General features: G+C 39.9%; 1 protein-coding gene across 3 annotated transcripts; it reads right to left on the reverse strand.

The window, feature by feature from the left end:
• Positions 1 to 1,490: 1,490 nt before the first annotated feature.
• On the reverse strand, positions 1,491 to 10,117 carry LOC148104263 (transmembrane protein 272-like). 3 transcript variants are annotated; one of them, XM_087839332.1, is made up of 6 exons: positions 9,949 to 10,117; positions 6,208 to 6,258; positions 5,792 to 5,876; positions 5,663 to 5,713; positions 5,374 to 5,556; positions 1,491 to 2,216 (listed from the first exon to the last, which is right to left on the reverse strand). In XM_087839332.1, exons 3-6 carry the CDS (start codon positions 5,859 to 5,861, stop codon positions 2,038 to 2,040), a joined length of 483 nt encoding a protein of 160 aa, XP_087695458.1. In that variant the 5' UTR covers positions 5,862 to 5,876; positions 6,208 to 6,258; positions 9,949 to 10,117; the 3' UTR covers positions 1,491 to 2,037. The 3 variants fall into 3 exon arrangements, with proteins under 3 accessions (XP_087695458.1, XP_087695459.1, XP_087695457.1); XM_087839333.1 differs by lacking the exon at positions 6,208 to 6,258; XM_087839331.1 differs by lacking the exons at positions 6,208 to 6,258; positions 9,949 to 10,117 and adding an exon at positions 9,412 to 9,651.
• Between the last annotated feature and the right edge of the window lie 4,727 nt (positions 10,118 to 14,844).

A 14,844-nucleotide genomic window follows, 5' to 3' on the forward strand; every position in this document is an offset into this window, starting at 1 on the left:
GAACAGAAAAACAAGGCAGATCACAAACAGTGTTCACAAGTCTGTGAAAGAGAAATCAGAAGGTCGGTGGTTCGATCCCACACTGCCTCCTGGCTGCATGCCAAATATCCTTGGGCAAGATACTAACCCCATGTTTGCCTACTGGTGGTGGTCAGAGGGCTCGGTGGCGCCAGAGCAGCCTCGCCTCTGTCAGTGCGCCCCAGGGCAGCTATGGCTACAATGTAGCTTGCCATCCGCAGTGTGTGAATGGGTGAATGACTGAATGTAAAGCACTTTGGGGTCCTTAGGGACTGAGTAAAGCGCTATACAAATGCAGGCCATTTACCAATACGTGCCAAAGCCAACATGTAATAGACAAAAAAGAAAGGTTTAAACTTTATGTGTGTTTCATGTAGTTAAAAAAACCCCAAACAGATGTATTATATGACAGCAATAAAAAGCGTGTTAGTTTAAATAGTTTGTTGCAGCACTACCTGCCTGTGTGTCTTGTTTGAAGGACAAGAAAAGAATGTTTGCACGAGAACTTGGCAAAGTGTTCACACATGAATGTGTTGTTGTCTGAACTTCCTGTTACAGGGTCTCATTGCGCTGGGAGAACTTGCCATGAGGATTCACAAGCCATTTACTCAGATAATCGTTTGTATAACAGTGATATTACCACAAATAAAAACTACAAAGCACTTTTAAAAAAATTGTTTTGGAAATTTTAGTTTTGTTTTTGTTCAACAAAACAATAGAAAGCAGAGACCGTGACATGCCGGAAATCCCCCCACAGCTCTGTTTTTGATCAAAACTAAGATCCAAAATACTGATTGCAGTATATTTCTAATTTAACCATGTCTTTGGTGTCATTCTGGGTTACCTCCTTCCAATTGCTGTACTAAAACTGTTTCCCCTCCAGGTTGGTCAAATTTATCACTACGGTTTTGAGCAGGATTTGATGTCAACAGTCCAGGGTACGGCACATTCTGTGTTAATCCTGATGACATTTTAAGCTAAAAGCCAAACTTGATTCTGAGGTGGGAAAAATTCCCTTGTTTGACTTAAATCTGACAGCAGCCTCAGCTCCTCTTCATCACTGAATTCTTCCTCATCAGTCATTTCTTGGTCAGATTATATTCTGTCAGTTTCCTGGCCTCTCTCCTCCTCACCAGTGTAGTGATCAAATATGTAGAGTCTCACTTTAGGTGTATTGACCTGCTGTGATGGTGCCACACAGTGACCTGTGAGCTATTCCTGGAGAAGAGAGGCTCTCCTGGGCACTAAGGTTCGCGTAGTGTTTCCCAAGTAACCCAAGGTGTCTGTATGTGTGTTTATGCACATGTACAGGTGCTTGCTTGCGAGTGTACATGTAACAAATGGGCATGTACCTGTACTGAGTTATTTACGCTAATTGCCTCTCCCATTCATTTCTAATCACCGGCTATTTTTGACCGGGAAAACCAAGAGTGTAGAAATGTTGAATAAAACACACAAAGTTGGATGCAGACGAATCTAATTTATTATTATTTATTTTCTAATTTATTTTTGTGTTGAAATCCTCTTTGTGGACAAAGTCATGGAATCTTAGGTCAGCCTAATCAAATTAGGTACATAAAACTTTTAAATTAGCCAAATTTGACACAACATGACAGTTATAGGAATTAAAAACTAACATAGGTGGAGAGATTAAATTAAAAAGTGATGACGGCAAACAAAGACTGAAATATTTTTATTTTTCTCTTATGAAGGGAACCAGTTACAACGTGGTAGTTTATTGTTCCCATGATATAGTTTGTTGAAAGTTCACACTTCCTATCTTTGCATCTAGCTCAGTGACATTAATATCTTTAATATCTGTTGATATTTTCTGCACTCAATTCATGGCACAGGGGAAGACTAATGTAAAAACAGAGCTCTACACACGCCAATAAGTCAAACCAATAAGAGGTTACTGAGCTTGTGCCCCTGACTGTTAAAATCCAGCCCATCCTAGCAGTATGTAAATGTGGGTCGCTGATCTCAAGTCTGCACCATAAAATATTTTGTGTATGTATTTTAATTTTCACCACACAGAGTCCACGAACAACAGGTACAGAAAAGCAAAAAGCCGAACAGGACGTAGGTCATGTTGGTGCTCCAGAAGGCAAACAGGTAGAGCGTCTTGTTGCAGTACACATCCCTGCTTACTGTCTTATTGTAGTTGGGTTCATAGATGGAGTAGATCCACACATTTCCTGAAAGACAGAGCAAAAATAAAATGTTTAATATAGAAGTGAAGAGTTTCATGACCAGTGTGCATTCATCTGATTCGTACTGAACCCACTTTTTTACTCAAGTATAAGTAAAAAAAGTCCAGGCTCTGAAAGTAGGAAAGTAAGTAGTAGCTCTTTGAATCACAATTCTACTAATCATTTATATGCACAGGTAACAGGACCTTCTGTTATATTAATATATTAATAGAATAATATTAGTAAATGAGAGTATAGTTGTTAATTCAATCTAAACTGTAAGCAGTAAAAGAGGAGGAGCACTAAGATCTGCTGTCGTGGCTCAAGGTGACGCAAATATTCACAACTGACAATAATTTCTGATCAGCTTCAGTAGATTTTCTTAGCGTGCAGCCTGTGATCAGCTGACCTGCTGTTCTTTGTAGATTTACACAACTGAATTTAACAAGATGTCAGCAGATGCTTTATATTATTGTGAAGCACTTTGTGGCTTTTATCCTGTGAAGAGTGCTATATAAATCAATAAAGTAAAGTTAAAGTAAAGATGTTTCACCCTACTGTATGTTGTCTTTATACTAGACAACATAAGGTTGGTAAAAAGGTTGATTTCAACCAATAAATCTAAGTGTCGTCAGCTTAAATGTAAATTAATCTCTGCTACACTTAATGTAACCTAACACTGTCCACCACAGCCACTGTGCAGCGGTCCAACACGTTGATCTACTGTGAATGAACCACATTAATGCAAGCTAACCTGTTTATCCTACACAAAACTGCTCAGTATCTTCATGCAACTCTTTGAGTAACACAAAGCTAGTATAGCTTAGTTTACGTTACAGGACATTTCACAATATAAAAATACATCATTTATCAAAACACATCATAGAAAAAGTAAAAGGTTGTCAGAAAAATAAATACTCAAGTAAAGTAAAGCATTAGTTCCCACCTCTGGAAATTATATCCCAATACAATTATGGTACACCTAATATATTTGTCTTTTTCAAAAGTGATGGAAAATGTTTTCTGCAGTTGCTTTATTTGAATAGTTATATACAGTGGGGCAAAAAAGTATTTAGTCAGCCACCGATTGTGCAAGTTCCCCCACTTAAAATGATGACAGAGGTCAGTAATTTGCACCAGAGGTACACTTCAACTGTGAGAGACAGAATGTGAAAAAAAAATCCATGAATTCACATGGTAGGATTTGTAAAGAATTTTTTCGTAAATCAGGGTGGAAAATAAGTATTTGGTCACCTCAAACAAGGAAAATCCCTGGCTCTCACAGACCTGTAACGTCTTCTGTAAGAAGCTTTTCTGTTCCCCACTCGTTACCTGTATGAATGGCACCTGTTTGACCTCATCATCTGTATAAAAGACACCTGTCCACAGCCTCAACCAGTCAGACTCCAAACTCCGCCATGGCCAAGACCAAAGAGCTTTCGAAGGACACCAGGAAAAGAATTGTAGACCTGCACCAGACTGGGAAGAGTGAATCTACAATAGGCAAGCAGCTTGGTGTGAAAAAATCAACTGTGGGAGCAATCATCAGAAAATGGAAGACATACAAGACCACTGATAATCTCCCTCGATCTGGGGCTCCACGCAAGATCTCATCCCGTGGGGTCAAAATGATCATGAGAACGGTGAGCAAAGATCCCAGAACCACACGGGGGGACCTGGTGAATGACCTGCAGAGAGCTGGGACCAAAGTAACAAAGGTCACCATCAGTAACACACTACAACGGCAGGGAATCAAATCTCGCAGTGCCAGACGTGTTCCGCTGCTGAAGCCAGTGCATGTCCAGGCCCGTCTGAAGTTTGCCAGAGAGCACATGGATGATACAGCAGAGGATTGGGAGAATGTCATGTGGTCAGATGAAACCAAAGTAGAACTTTTTGGTATAAACTCAACTCGTCGTGTTTGGAGGAAGAAGAATACTGAGTTGCATCCCAAGAACACCATACCTACTGTGAAGCATGGGGGTGGAAACATCATGCTATGGGGCTGTTTTTCTGCCAAGGGGACAGGACGACTGATCCGTGTTAAGGACAGAATGAATGGGGCCAAGTATCGTGAGATTTTGAGCCAAAACCTCCTTCCATCAGTGAGAACTTTGAAGATGAAACGAGGCTGGGTCTTCCAACATGACAATGATCCAAAACACACCGCCCGGGCAACAAAGGAGTGGCTCCGTAAGAAGCATTTGAAAGTCCTGGAGTGGCCTAGCCAGTCTCCAGACCTCAACCCCATAGAAAATCTGTGGCGGGAGTTGAAAGTCCGTGTTGCTCGGCGACGGCCCCAAAACATCACTGCTCTTGAGAAGATCTGCATGGAGGAATGGGCCAAAATACCAGCTACTGTGTGTGCAAACCTGGTAAAGACCTATAGTAAACGTTTGACCTCTGTTATTGCCAACAAAGGTTATGTTACAAAGTATTGAGTTGTATTTTTGTTATTGACCAAATACTTATTTTCCACCCTGATTTACGAATAAATTCTTTACAAATCCTACCATGTGAATTCATGGATTTTTTTTTTTTCACATTCTGTCTCTTACAGTTGAAGTGTACCTCTGGTGCAAATTACTGACCTCTGTCATCATTTTAAGTGGGGGAACTTGCACAATCGGTGGCTGACTAAATACTTTTTTGCCCCACTGTATGTAGAAAATTAGGTCAGTGAGAAACCAAAAACAAACAGGAGAACTGAAACATGGGTCGCTGTGAGTTCATCACCGATATCAGGAACTTTGATACATGAAAACAATGGTTTTTATATGTTTTTGAAAAATCACACATTTTTTTGATAGTGAATTTAAAATGAAACTATCAAGATGTGACTGAAGTGCAGACTTTCAGTCTCAGACAACAAGCTCTTACTTCCTAATTAATCAAAATTCAATGTCAGTTTACTGTAACAACACACATACATCGTGTGGTCTGATGGAGATAACTAAGGAAACCAATAGAAGTAACATATGAGTAACAATAGCAGGAAGTAACTGTGTGAACACGTCTGAAGGTTTTACCTACGTGCTGACTCTGACATTTGCTTTCTGGGAAGCAAAAAGAAAAAAAAAAAAAAAAGCTGCTTTCTGCTCGTAGAAATTGGGTTTGATAGTTTGTCCACAGATTAGTCAGCCATCTGAATCTTTCAGCTTACCAGCAATGAACCAGCAGAAGAAGAAGAGTGAGACGAGGCAGGTCCAGGCACTGCTGTGGTTGCCGAAGCCTGCGCAACACGGAAGGATGGAGAGCAGAGCCAGCAGCATGGAGACCACTCCCATCACCAGCAGGTAGATGGGAATGTAGCGCTGCCTGGGGCAGTCAAACTGGTACAATGCTCCTTTATGACACATGAAACATTACTGAACTCCGCACTTCATAAATTCATAAAAATAAATTCATAAAAATGTGTACATCTTGGTAACAGTGAGTGCACCTGTGCTTACCAATGATGAACTGAGCAATGGGCATGACGCACAAAATCACCTGGAAACATCCTGAAGCAAAAACAGAAAACAGGTTAAAGTCATCAGGAGCGTCTGCTGATGTGAGGTCAGTGTGGCACCAGTTCTTACCTGCAACCACACATGGAAGTTTAGGAGGTCTGCGGATGTGCCGAAACGTGTCAGCGTCAGTGTCAGGCATCGTCTCCAATGATAACTTGAAAAGGAAAAGACACAGAAGCTCCAGCTCTGTTCACAACAATCACAACACTGCACACAGAAAGCTGTCAGGCGGGTGATATTTGAAAACAAGTGTCACTCTTTGTTCATGATATATGAAATAGCAACACAAACAAAGACATTGTAGTAAAATTTGGGGTAAATTTCATGTTATTTTTTTAACAACTGTTCATGTTTACACAAACAGTCGCAGTAAATCTGACCAGATAACCAAGTAAACTTTAAACTGAGCCATTTTCACTGGGAAGACGTTTTGAGATCAGTTAGTCATAAATAATGGTAAAAATGTCGTAATGGTGATGCTGTACCTTCTTGAGTCCCTCTTCCTCAAACCTTGTCTATGAAAATTAGAAGAGCATCTGGGGATTAAGAAGAGTTCACGTTATTTAAATACTGGTCCTAACTTCCGAATTCAGTGACTTTTTTTTCCTGATTTCTCTTCTCGTTTTTAATCCTGAGCTCATTTGTATTTTCTCAGCAAACATAGATTTGACTTCCTATTTCATTTTGACTTCTGCTTATGCATGAACATGTTTACTTGCCCCTGACCGAGGTTATCTATAATATATTTAATAATTTTCAGTAGGAGTGAAAAGGGGATAAAATTAATCAAATCAAAACAATTTGACTGAACCCAGATGTGAAGGCTTAAATACAACATTCAGACTGTTGGAGGTCAAAACAAGTTTACCTGAGGAAATTTAAAATCAAAGCTTCAAAGCGCTAAGTCTGGTCAAGGTCAAGGTAACTTTATTTATACCCATAGGCAAGGTAAATTTGCTTTACAGAAAAAATGACAGCATTTGGCATCCCTTTAAAAACACACATACCTAGTAAAGATATAAACCTCACTGTGGCACATATATAGTAATTTTAATATTTCGAATCAAAAACAGTTCTTATTTAATTCAGTGACAGCAATGGGGACAAAGCTATTTTTATAAACCTCCGTCCTGAGGGAAGAAGCTGAAATTCACCCCTTAGAGGATGGGAACCATTTTTAAGGATTGATAAAGCCATCCTCTGTACCTGCTTAGAGTACAGGGAGGCTAAACAAGACTGTGGCTCACCTATCAGACGACTGAACCATCTCACTATCTGATTTAGAGAGTTTTTCTCTGTGACAGAGGTCTGACCAAACCATGCCACCAAACACAAGGATAAAACAGACTAAATAAAAGAACGATAAAACAAAGTTAAAATTTTTTGGTCAATGTGGAAATGAGCAAGTTTCCTAAGGCAATAAAGGTGCTGGTGACCCTTTTTACAAACTGATTTGCAATTTTGATCAAAGTTCAGTTTTTCATTGATTATGGTCCCAAGATATTTATATGATTGTACTTGCTCTATTTTCTGACCTTTAATTAAAGTGACTCCGTGCCCATTTTGTTGTTTCCTAAAATCAATCACCAAATCTTTTGTTTTAGATATGTTCAGCTGGAGATAAGACTCCTCACACCACTGAACAAAGTCATCAGTGATTGGACCGTGGTTAGTTTCACCCTCTTTCAGTAAGCTGACAATAACAGAGTCATCTGCATATTTAATAATGACCCTGTTTTCATGTCTGCTCTGACACATATTTGTATAGAGAATGAATAATAAGGGCGATAAGACGCACCCTTGAGGAGAACCTGTGGAGGAGAACACTGGGTCAGACAGAATCCCATTTATTCTCACTCTTTGTGACCTGTCAGTTAGAAAATCTAAAATCCAGCCCACCAGGTTTTTCCTGATTTCAAACTGTTCTAAAAGTCTTTTAATTAAAATATGGGGCTGTATTGTATTAAAAGCCGAAGAAAAATCAACGAAAAGAAGTCTTGCAAAAGTCCCTTTGCTCTCTACATGTTTAAGAATCAGATTTAGTAAAGTCAAAAGTGCGTCCTCCACTCCTCTGCTGGGCCTATATGCAAACTGCATTAGATCCAGCTGATATTCAGTCTCTTTCATAATCACATTTCTGATGATTTTTTCAAAGACTTTCATTACAATTGAAGTGAGGGCAACAGGCCTGAAGTCGTTTAGAATTTTTGGACGACTAGATTTAGGGACAGGAACCACGACTGCTTCTTTCCAAAGAGAGGGCACATGTTGTGTTTGCAAGGATTTATTAAAAATAACCCGAAATATAGGACTGAGTTCGTCAGCACAAGATTTAATTAGGCGGCCACTAATATTATCAGGACCCTGGCTCTTGTTCACATTGACTGTATGAAAGGCCTTTTTGACATCACTGAGTTCAATGATAAAGTGCTGAGTATCTCTCAGTTTCTGTCTCAGTTCCAAAATATCCGAGCTAAAATCAGAAGAACTAAAACGAGCATAAAACATATTGTCTGAATTAAAACCATCTAAAATGATCTGACTGCTGCTCTGGGGATTTTGAAACCCTGCTATGGTTTTCATACAAGTCCAGGCAGACCTAAAATTTTTTGCAGCAAATTTGCTTTCAAGAAGGTTTTTGTAGCTCTGTTTTGCTTTCAAGATCTCGATTTTCAGTTCCTTGGTGGCTGTCTGAAAATCAGTAACAGCCCCCTCTTTAAAGGCCTGTCTCTTTTTCCTTAAACAGGATTTGACGCTTTTAGTGACCCATGGCTTATTGTTAGCGTAGACCTTAACGTGCTTATGGGGTATAATCATATCTTTACAAAATACTGCATAAGAGCTAGTAACATCCACCAGAGCGTCGAGATCATCTCCACAAGACTGAATAAAAACTTCCCAATCTGTACACTTAAAACATTCCTGCAAGGTAAGCACAGATTCTTCTGACCATATGTCAACATCCTTAGTCTTTGTCTTCTCTCGTTTTAAGACAGTTTTATAGATGGGCAGAAGATGCACACGGTTATGGTCAGAAGATCCCAGAGGAGGAAGCGGGAGGGATTTATAAGCATTCTTCACCGATCCGTAACAAAGGTCCAACATTTCATCCCATCTGGTAGGACAGGATACATATTGATACAGATTGCCCAAAGTTGATTTAAGAGAGACATGGTTAAAATCCCCCATTATAAAGTTTGGTGCGTCAGGAGAGAGCGCCTGCAGCTTCTGCACTACGTCTGAAATGATGCTGCAAGTGGAGGCGGGGTGAGCCCTCGGGTGAATGTAAACCACGGTAATAAAAAGTTGTGGAAACTCACGAGGGAGATAAAAAAAAAAAAAAAAAAAAGGCGCAGTGACACGGATAAAAGATCAACTGGTGTACAAATACACTCTCTAACAGTCACAGCGCTACAGTAACGTTTGTTCACATACAAGCATACTCCCCCTCCTTGAGATTTCCCTGTTATCCGTGCATCCCGATCCCGGCGAAAGGGAGCTCCAAAACCGTCAATTGACAAATCGGCGTCCTGGTCCAGCTCCGTCAGCCATGTCTCGCAAAAAGCCATTACACAGCTGTCCCTGAAGTCTTTCTGGAACCTGACGTTTCCCTGGAGTTCATCCAGCTTGTTCCTAAGAGACTGAACATTTCCAAGGATAACAGGGCAGGGCAGGGGAAACCGACTGACCTGTTGTCTCCTCAGACGCAATTTAACACCTCTACGTCTCCCTCTTTTCCTCTTCCTCTTCTCACTCGTTCTGTTAGAGTCTCTATGTATAAAATCCGGCATACATGAGGTGAGGTCCTTACCATCATACGGTAAGTTAAGTTGTAACAGTTCGTCGCGGGAGTAAACAATCCTCGGCTGACTCACGGCCTCGCCCACATCTTTGGAAACAAGCCAGCGTCACTTTGTAAGAAAACTGTCACTTCCTTCAACCAAAACACATGCCAGCGATAGAAACGAAAAGAAACGATAAGAACTTAAAAACTTAGGATGCCAAGCTCTCACTGACTGCCGGTGTTCCAGATCTACTGGCGCTTAGATTAACTGGATTTGGTGGGACAGATGTGTGGCAGTCTTGCGTTTCAGGAGCTGCTACCGACAAATCAGCAAAAACACGCCAAATGTGTCACCTATGACACTTGTGAGGTTATCTCAAACATACTCCGTCAGTCTTGATGCTGTTGAACAACAAAATATTTAAAAATGTCGCGAGTTTACCTGGTGATATCCTCATGCGCGACGCGATCGCGAAAACAGCAAACAATTAACACCACGCTGATGTTGTTCACAGGACAGCAAGAGTAAACGATCGGGAGACTCTAGTCGTTCCACTCGAACGTTTTATTTCTCCGGTTTCAGCGTTTTTGCTTCACAACTAAAGCTTGCACTTTACTTTGTGCACTAACATGGACTCGAATCAACCAGCGCCACCTCTGGCCAAGTGCCACAGCCTACAGCCAGATCAACTTGTGACACACATCTGCAGCACGTTTGAATTCGTTTCATGCACAACACATTTGTACCTTTCAATTGTGTCTGTTTGTGCGCCATGCAAATAAACCCTTGAAATGAATGAAATGATATCATATATTTCTTATTGGCCTACATTTGTACAAAATTCCAAATTATATACACAAAGTCATAGAAATCACCATCATGATTTTAATATTCTCTTTTTCCATAACAATGAAATACGTCTTGGACAAATATGACACATCAATAGTTCATCAGTGTTGTCACATCACATCCTGTAAGCATCGTCTGCCTGTGTCTTTTCTCTGGAAATGAATATTTCCAGCCAATATAGGCAATCCATCAACATGGCTGGAGAGTTGGTAGTTATATACAGTCTGTATAAGTGTGGTTAATCAAATGAACATTTGTAAGGAGATGGCAGTTACTGTGAATTTACAGCAGTTACACAGTGATTAGTAATAAACAGAGCCAGTGAGAGTGAGTGGATTTAAGAAAGTCAGTGACTCAGGTGTGTCGATTGGTTTGTCAACTGTTGTTGAGACTGGAGGAGACGTAGAAATCTTTTGTTTTAAATCTAAGTTAGGAAGATTCCTGTTTGAAAACAAGCACTCTTTGTGAGAAATGCAGGAAGTACATCTGCAGAAAGCACACAGTTACATTCTGTCCATCATGTGGACAAAATTGAAAATGTTGAGCATTGAAAAACAGAGTACGTTGGGCAAGTTCAAAAGAAATATGTTTGTAAGAGCAAAAAACCAAATTGTTCCTAAAATAGTTATGGAAAGTCTAACTCTTGTATGTCTGTGTTCTACATGTTTATCTCATGGAAAATAAAGTTGCTATTGTTTTATTGCAGTTTTTTGATAATTCTGAGTGGATCTACACAGTACGGGTCAAAATCAATGTCACTTTTTTGTTCTTCAACATTATACAAGAGTTAATTTCCAAAACTTGCATGTGATCTTCAATTTGTAGCAGATCGACAATCACATAGCAGGAGCAGTCTCCAATGGAGGTCAGTCCACTGCTGCCACCTGTGGCCAAATACCATAGCCTACTACTAGATTAACTTGTGACACATCTGCACCTGCTGCTATGATCACATTGAGTAGAGGCTGAGTGGCTGCACTTACCCCTGGTACATCCAAATCTATCCACAAACATGTTGAAAGATGCAATCCCAGCAATGTGGATTGTCAACCCTAAAAACAATCAGTAAGCAAAGGCAACAGGGATCATTTTTTTCTGTTTATTTAGCACCCACAACATTTGTAGTCGCCTTCTGCACAGGGGAAGTCCACACACACTGTGTGGTACCACTTTCCACAGAAGGTGCAATCTGCAAGATTGAATGAGATTGTCAGAGTCATTGTCTGACTGTTTATTACTAATCACCTGCTGTACATTCACAGTAACTGCCATCTCCTTACAAATGTTTATTAGATTAACCATACTTATACAGATTGTATATAACAACCAACTCTAAAATGTTTGTTCGCAGAGAAAAGACACAGACAGACTACGCTAACGACATGTGATGTTACAACACTAGTGAAATATTAGTGTCATTTCATTCATGTCAAAGGTTTATTTGCATGACGCACAAACAGACACAATTGAAAGTACAAATGTGTTGTGCATGAAACGAATTCAAACGTGGTGCAGATGTGTGTCACAAGTTGCATCTGGCTGTAGGCTGTGGCACTTGGCCAGAGGTGGCGCTGGTTGACTCGACTCCATGTTAGTGCACAAAGTAAAGTGCTCGCTGTAGTTGTGATGCAAAAACGCTGAATTCGGAGAAATAAAACGTGCGAGGGGGACGATAACGACGACAAGAGTCTCCCGATCGTTTACTCTTGCTGTCCTGTGAACAACATCGGCGTGGTGTTAATTGTTTGCTGTTTTCGCGATCGCGTCGCGCATGACAATATCACCAGGTAAACTCGCGACATTTTTAAATATTTTGTTGTTCAACAGCATCAAGACTGACGGAGTGTGTTTGAGATAACCTCACACGTGTCACAGGTGACACGTTTGTCGGTAGCAGCTCCTGAAACGCAAGACTGCCATACATCTGTCCCACCAAATCCAGTTGATCTAAACGCCAGTAGATCTGGAACACCGGTCGCTGCGTGCGCATGCGCCCAATTGTTGCTGTTCACTAGTGGGGAGAGGAGATTGACAGACAGATTGGGGTAGCTGCATTTGGTGTTATCAACATCCCTTAGTCACCTTAATTGGTTATCCCTCATTCCCACCACTACATTTGCTTTGTTATAAAAACACGTGGAGAAGACCCTGCATCTCTCTGTCTCCTCCAGTTTTTCCTTCTGTTTCAACACTTCTGTGTTTTTTCTGAATGCTTCATCAAACGTCATTCTCAGCTAATCATGTTTTTTCTCCATGTCTTCAAGCTTGGTCTCCAGCTGTTGTTGTGTGGCCTCTTGCTGATCCTTCTCTTTCAGCATTTGTGCATTTCTTTGGTGGGCTTCATCAAATATTGTGTGCAAGCTTTGATTTTTACTCTCCATGTCTCAGAGCTTGCATTGCATCTCTTCATTTAAAGCTTCCAATTCTTGAATTTTGCACTTCATCAGTTGGTGTGCTGCCTCCTGCTGTTCTTTGTCTTTCAGCATTTGTGTATTTCATCTCACTGACTCATCCAACGTTACTTGCAGCCCTTCATTTTTCTTCTCTTCTACTTGAAGCTTGCACTTCATCTCTTAGTGAACTGCTTCCACATTTTGAAGTTTACACTGCAAGTATTGTTGTATTTCCTCCTGCTGTTCCTTCTCATACAACATTTGTTTAATTCTTTGCTGATGATCTGGACTATCTGGACAGTCTGTGTCGATGCCACATTTTGCAAACTAACTGTGAGAAGCTGGGCACATTTCTGCAACGAATCCATCGTGTACCTGTTCACTTTTGTTTTAGCTTAAGAGCCCACGCCATCTTGGAGAAGTATGCTGATCACTCTGCAGTCCTTCACATGTAATTGTTTCTGTACAGAAAACATGTCCTCCACCCTCTGGAAACATGGGACTACAGACTCTTTCTGCAATGATCCAGTAAAATAATTGGTCAAAGAAGGTTTTATATACAACAGAAAATGTTTTCCATTTTATTAAAAGTAAAGCAATTCAGTATAAAAGCAACATAGTCCCAGTATAATATAGAGTATAATTACATTCCATATTTAATGTTTGAACTCACAGCTAGCTTAATATTTATTCTTACTCTGTTCAAAGGCCCAAATACCAAAACCAGGACTTGGAAGCAAAACCACAAACACTGAGAAATTGCTGTTCGTGAAGATTCTTCTTGTGCATTTCTCTATAATGAATCTCTAAGCTATAAGTTTCTTGAATAGTTTTACCAAAACACTGACCACATGCATAGTGAACATTTGTGCACTTTGCTTAAATATCAGGGCTGTATCAGAGAACCAAACATGTTAAATGAAGGAAATAAAAAGAACAAAAATCATCAATACCACCAGAGTACCACAACATGTTTAAGGTTTATACAAGTGTATGTACATTTCTAAATGCCACCGTAAATGTTTTTTAATGAAGCCATCTGTAAATTGTGTATATGTCAAAATAAGTTCACTACAGTAAAACTTGTGTTTCTCCCCTTTGTTCAGAGGTGTAATGTTAAATGTGTAACACCTTCAAAATAACAGCTGCTCCTTACTGCTGCGACCAACGCCTTTTGTTGCAAGTTGGCTCTTGTTGGGGACTGCAGCAATCTGCTTGCATCCAAAGGAAACACAAGAAGGTTTTTGGTCCAGCACGGTATACCTACCTGAAACCAATTTCACCTAGCAACTGCCTCCAGCCTCTCGCAACCAACTGACTGGAGCTTTCCAGGGGGACACCAACAAGTCTCTACACCTTTTGCTTCTCAGGCTTCAGTCAGAAAGGTCTAGAGATTGTTGTTAATTCTGCTGTGTTCAATTTTGGGTTTGCATCTAAATAAAAGAAATCCATTGAAGTCTTTCTCAGTTTATGTTATTTCAGTGTTTTGTAGTTTTAGTAGTAGTTAAATACTCATGATGCACATTCAGGGTCACAGGAGGACTGGAGCCTATCCCAGCTGTCATAGGGTGAGAGGCAGGACGCACAACAATATATTTCATAATAAAAATGTAAAAAGATAACATTGAGCCACTATATCATATGGCTAACTACCCTCAAAGGATTTTCCCACCTCTAAAATACCTGAAAATTACCAACTACTTAAATTTCTTTCAGTATATTTACTTTTTCATCCAAAGCCTTGAATTATTCTTCCCCTGATCTGCTGTTTCTAATGTTTTTGTAGGTAAATATATGTAAACTTAAGGTTCAAACAAAATACACAGGAATTTGGTCAAATACAATACAATAGTAATTACCTGGTATCAACAGTGGTTATGGCTAAGTAACATTACATTGAAATGTATGTAAAAACGCCACAGAAACTGGTAATAATAATGTCGAAACAAATATTTTTCAAGAGGCAAAACCAAACATATAGTAATAGTTTTGTTGCAATATAATAACCTGTTAGAAGTTAAAAAAAAATTTAAAAACAAAAAAAGTACATACATTAGACTTCATATACAGTGAACCATAGGATCCTAATCTGGTA

The sequence above is a fragment of the Neolamprologus brichardi genome, chromosome 3, assembly GCF_056152115.1.
Source record: "Neolamprologus brichardi isolate AB-2024 chromosome 3, ASM5615211v1, whole genome shotgun sequence".
Taxonomy (NCBI): Eukaryota; Metazoa; Chordata; class Actinopteri; order Cichliformes; family Cichlidae; genus Neolamprologus; species Neolamprologus brichardi.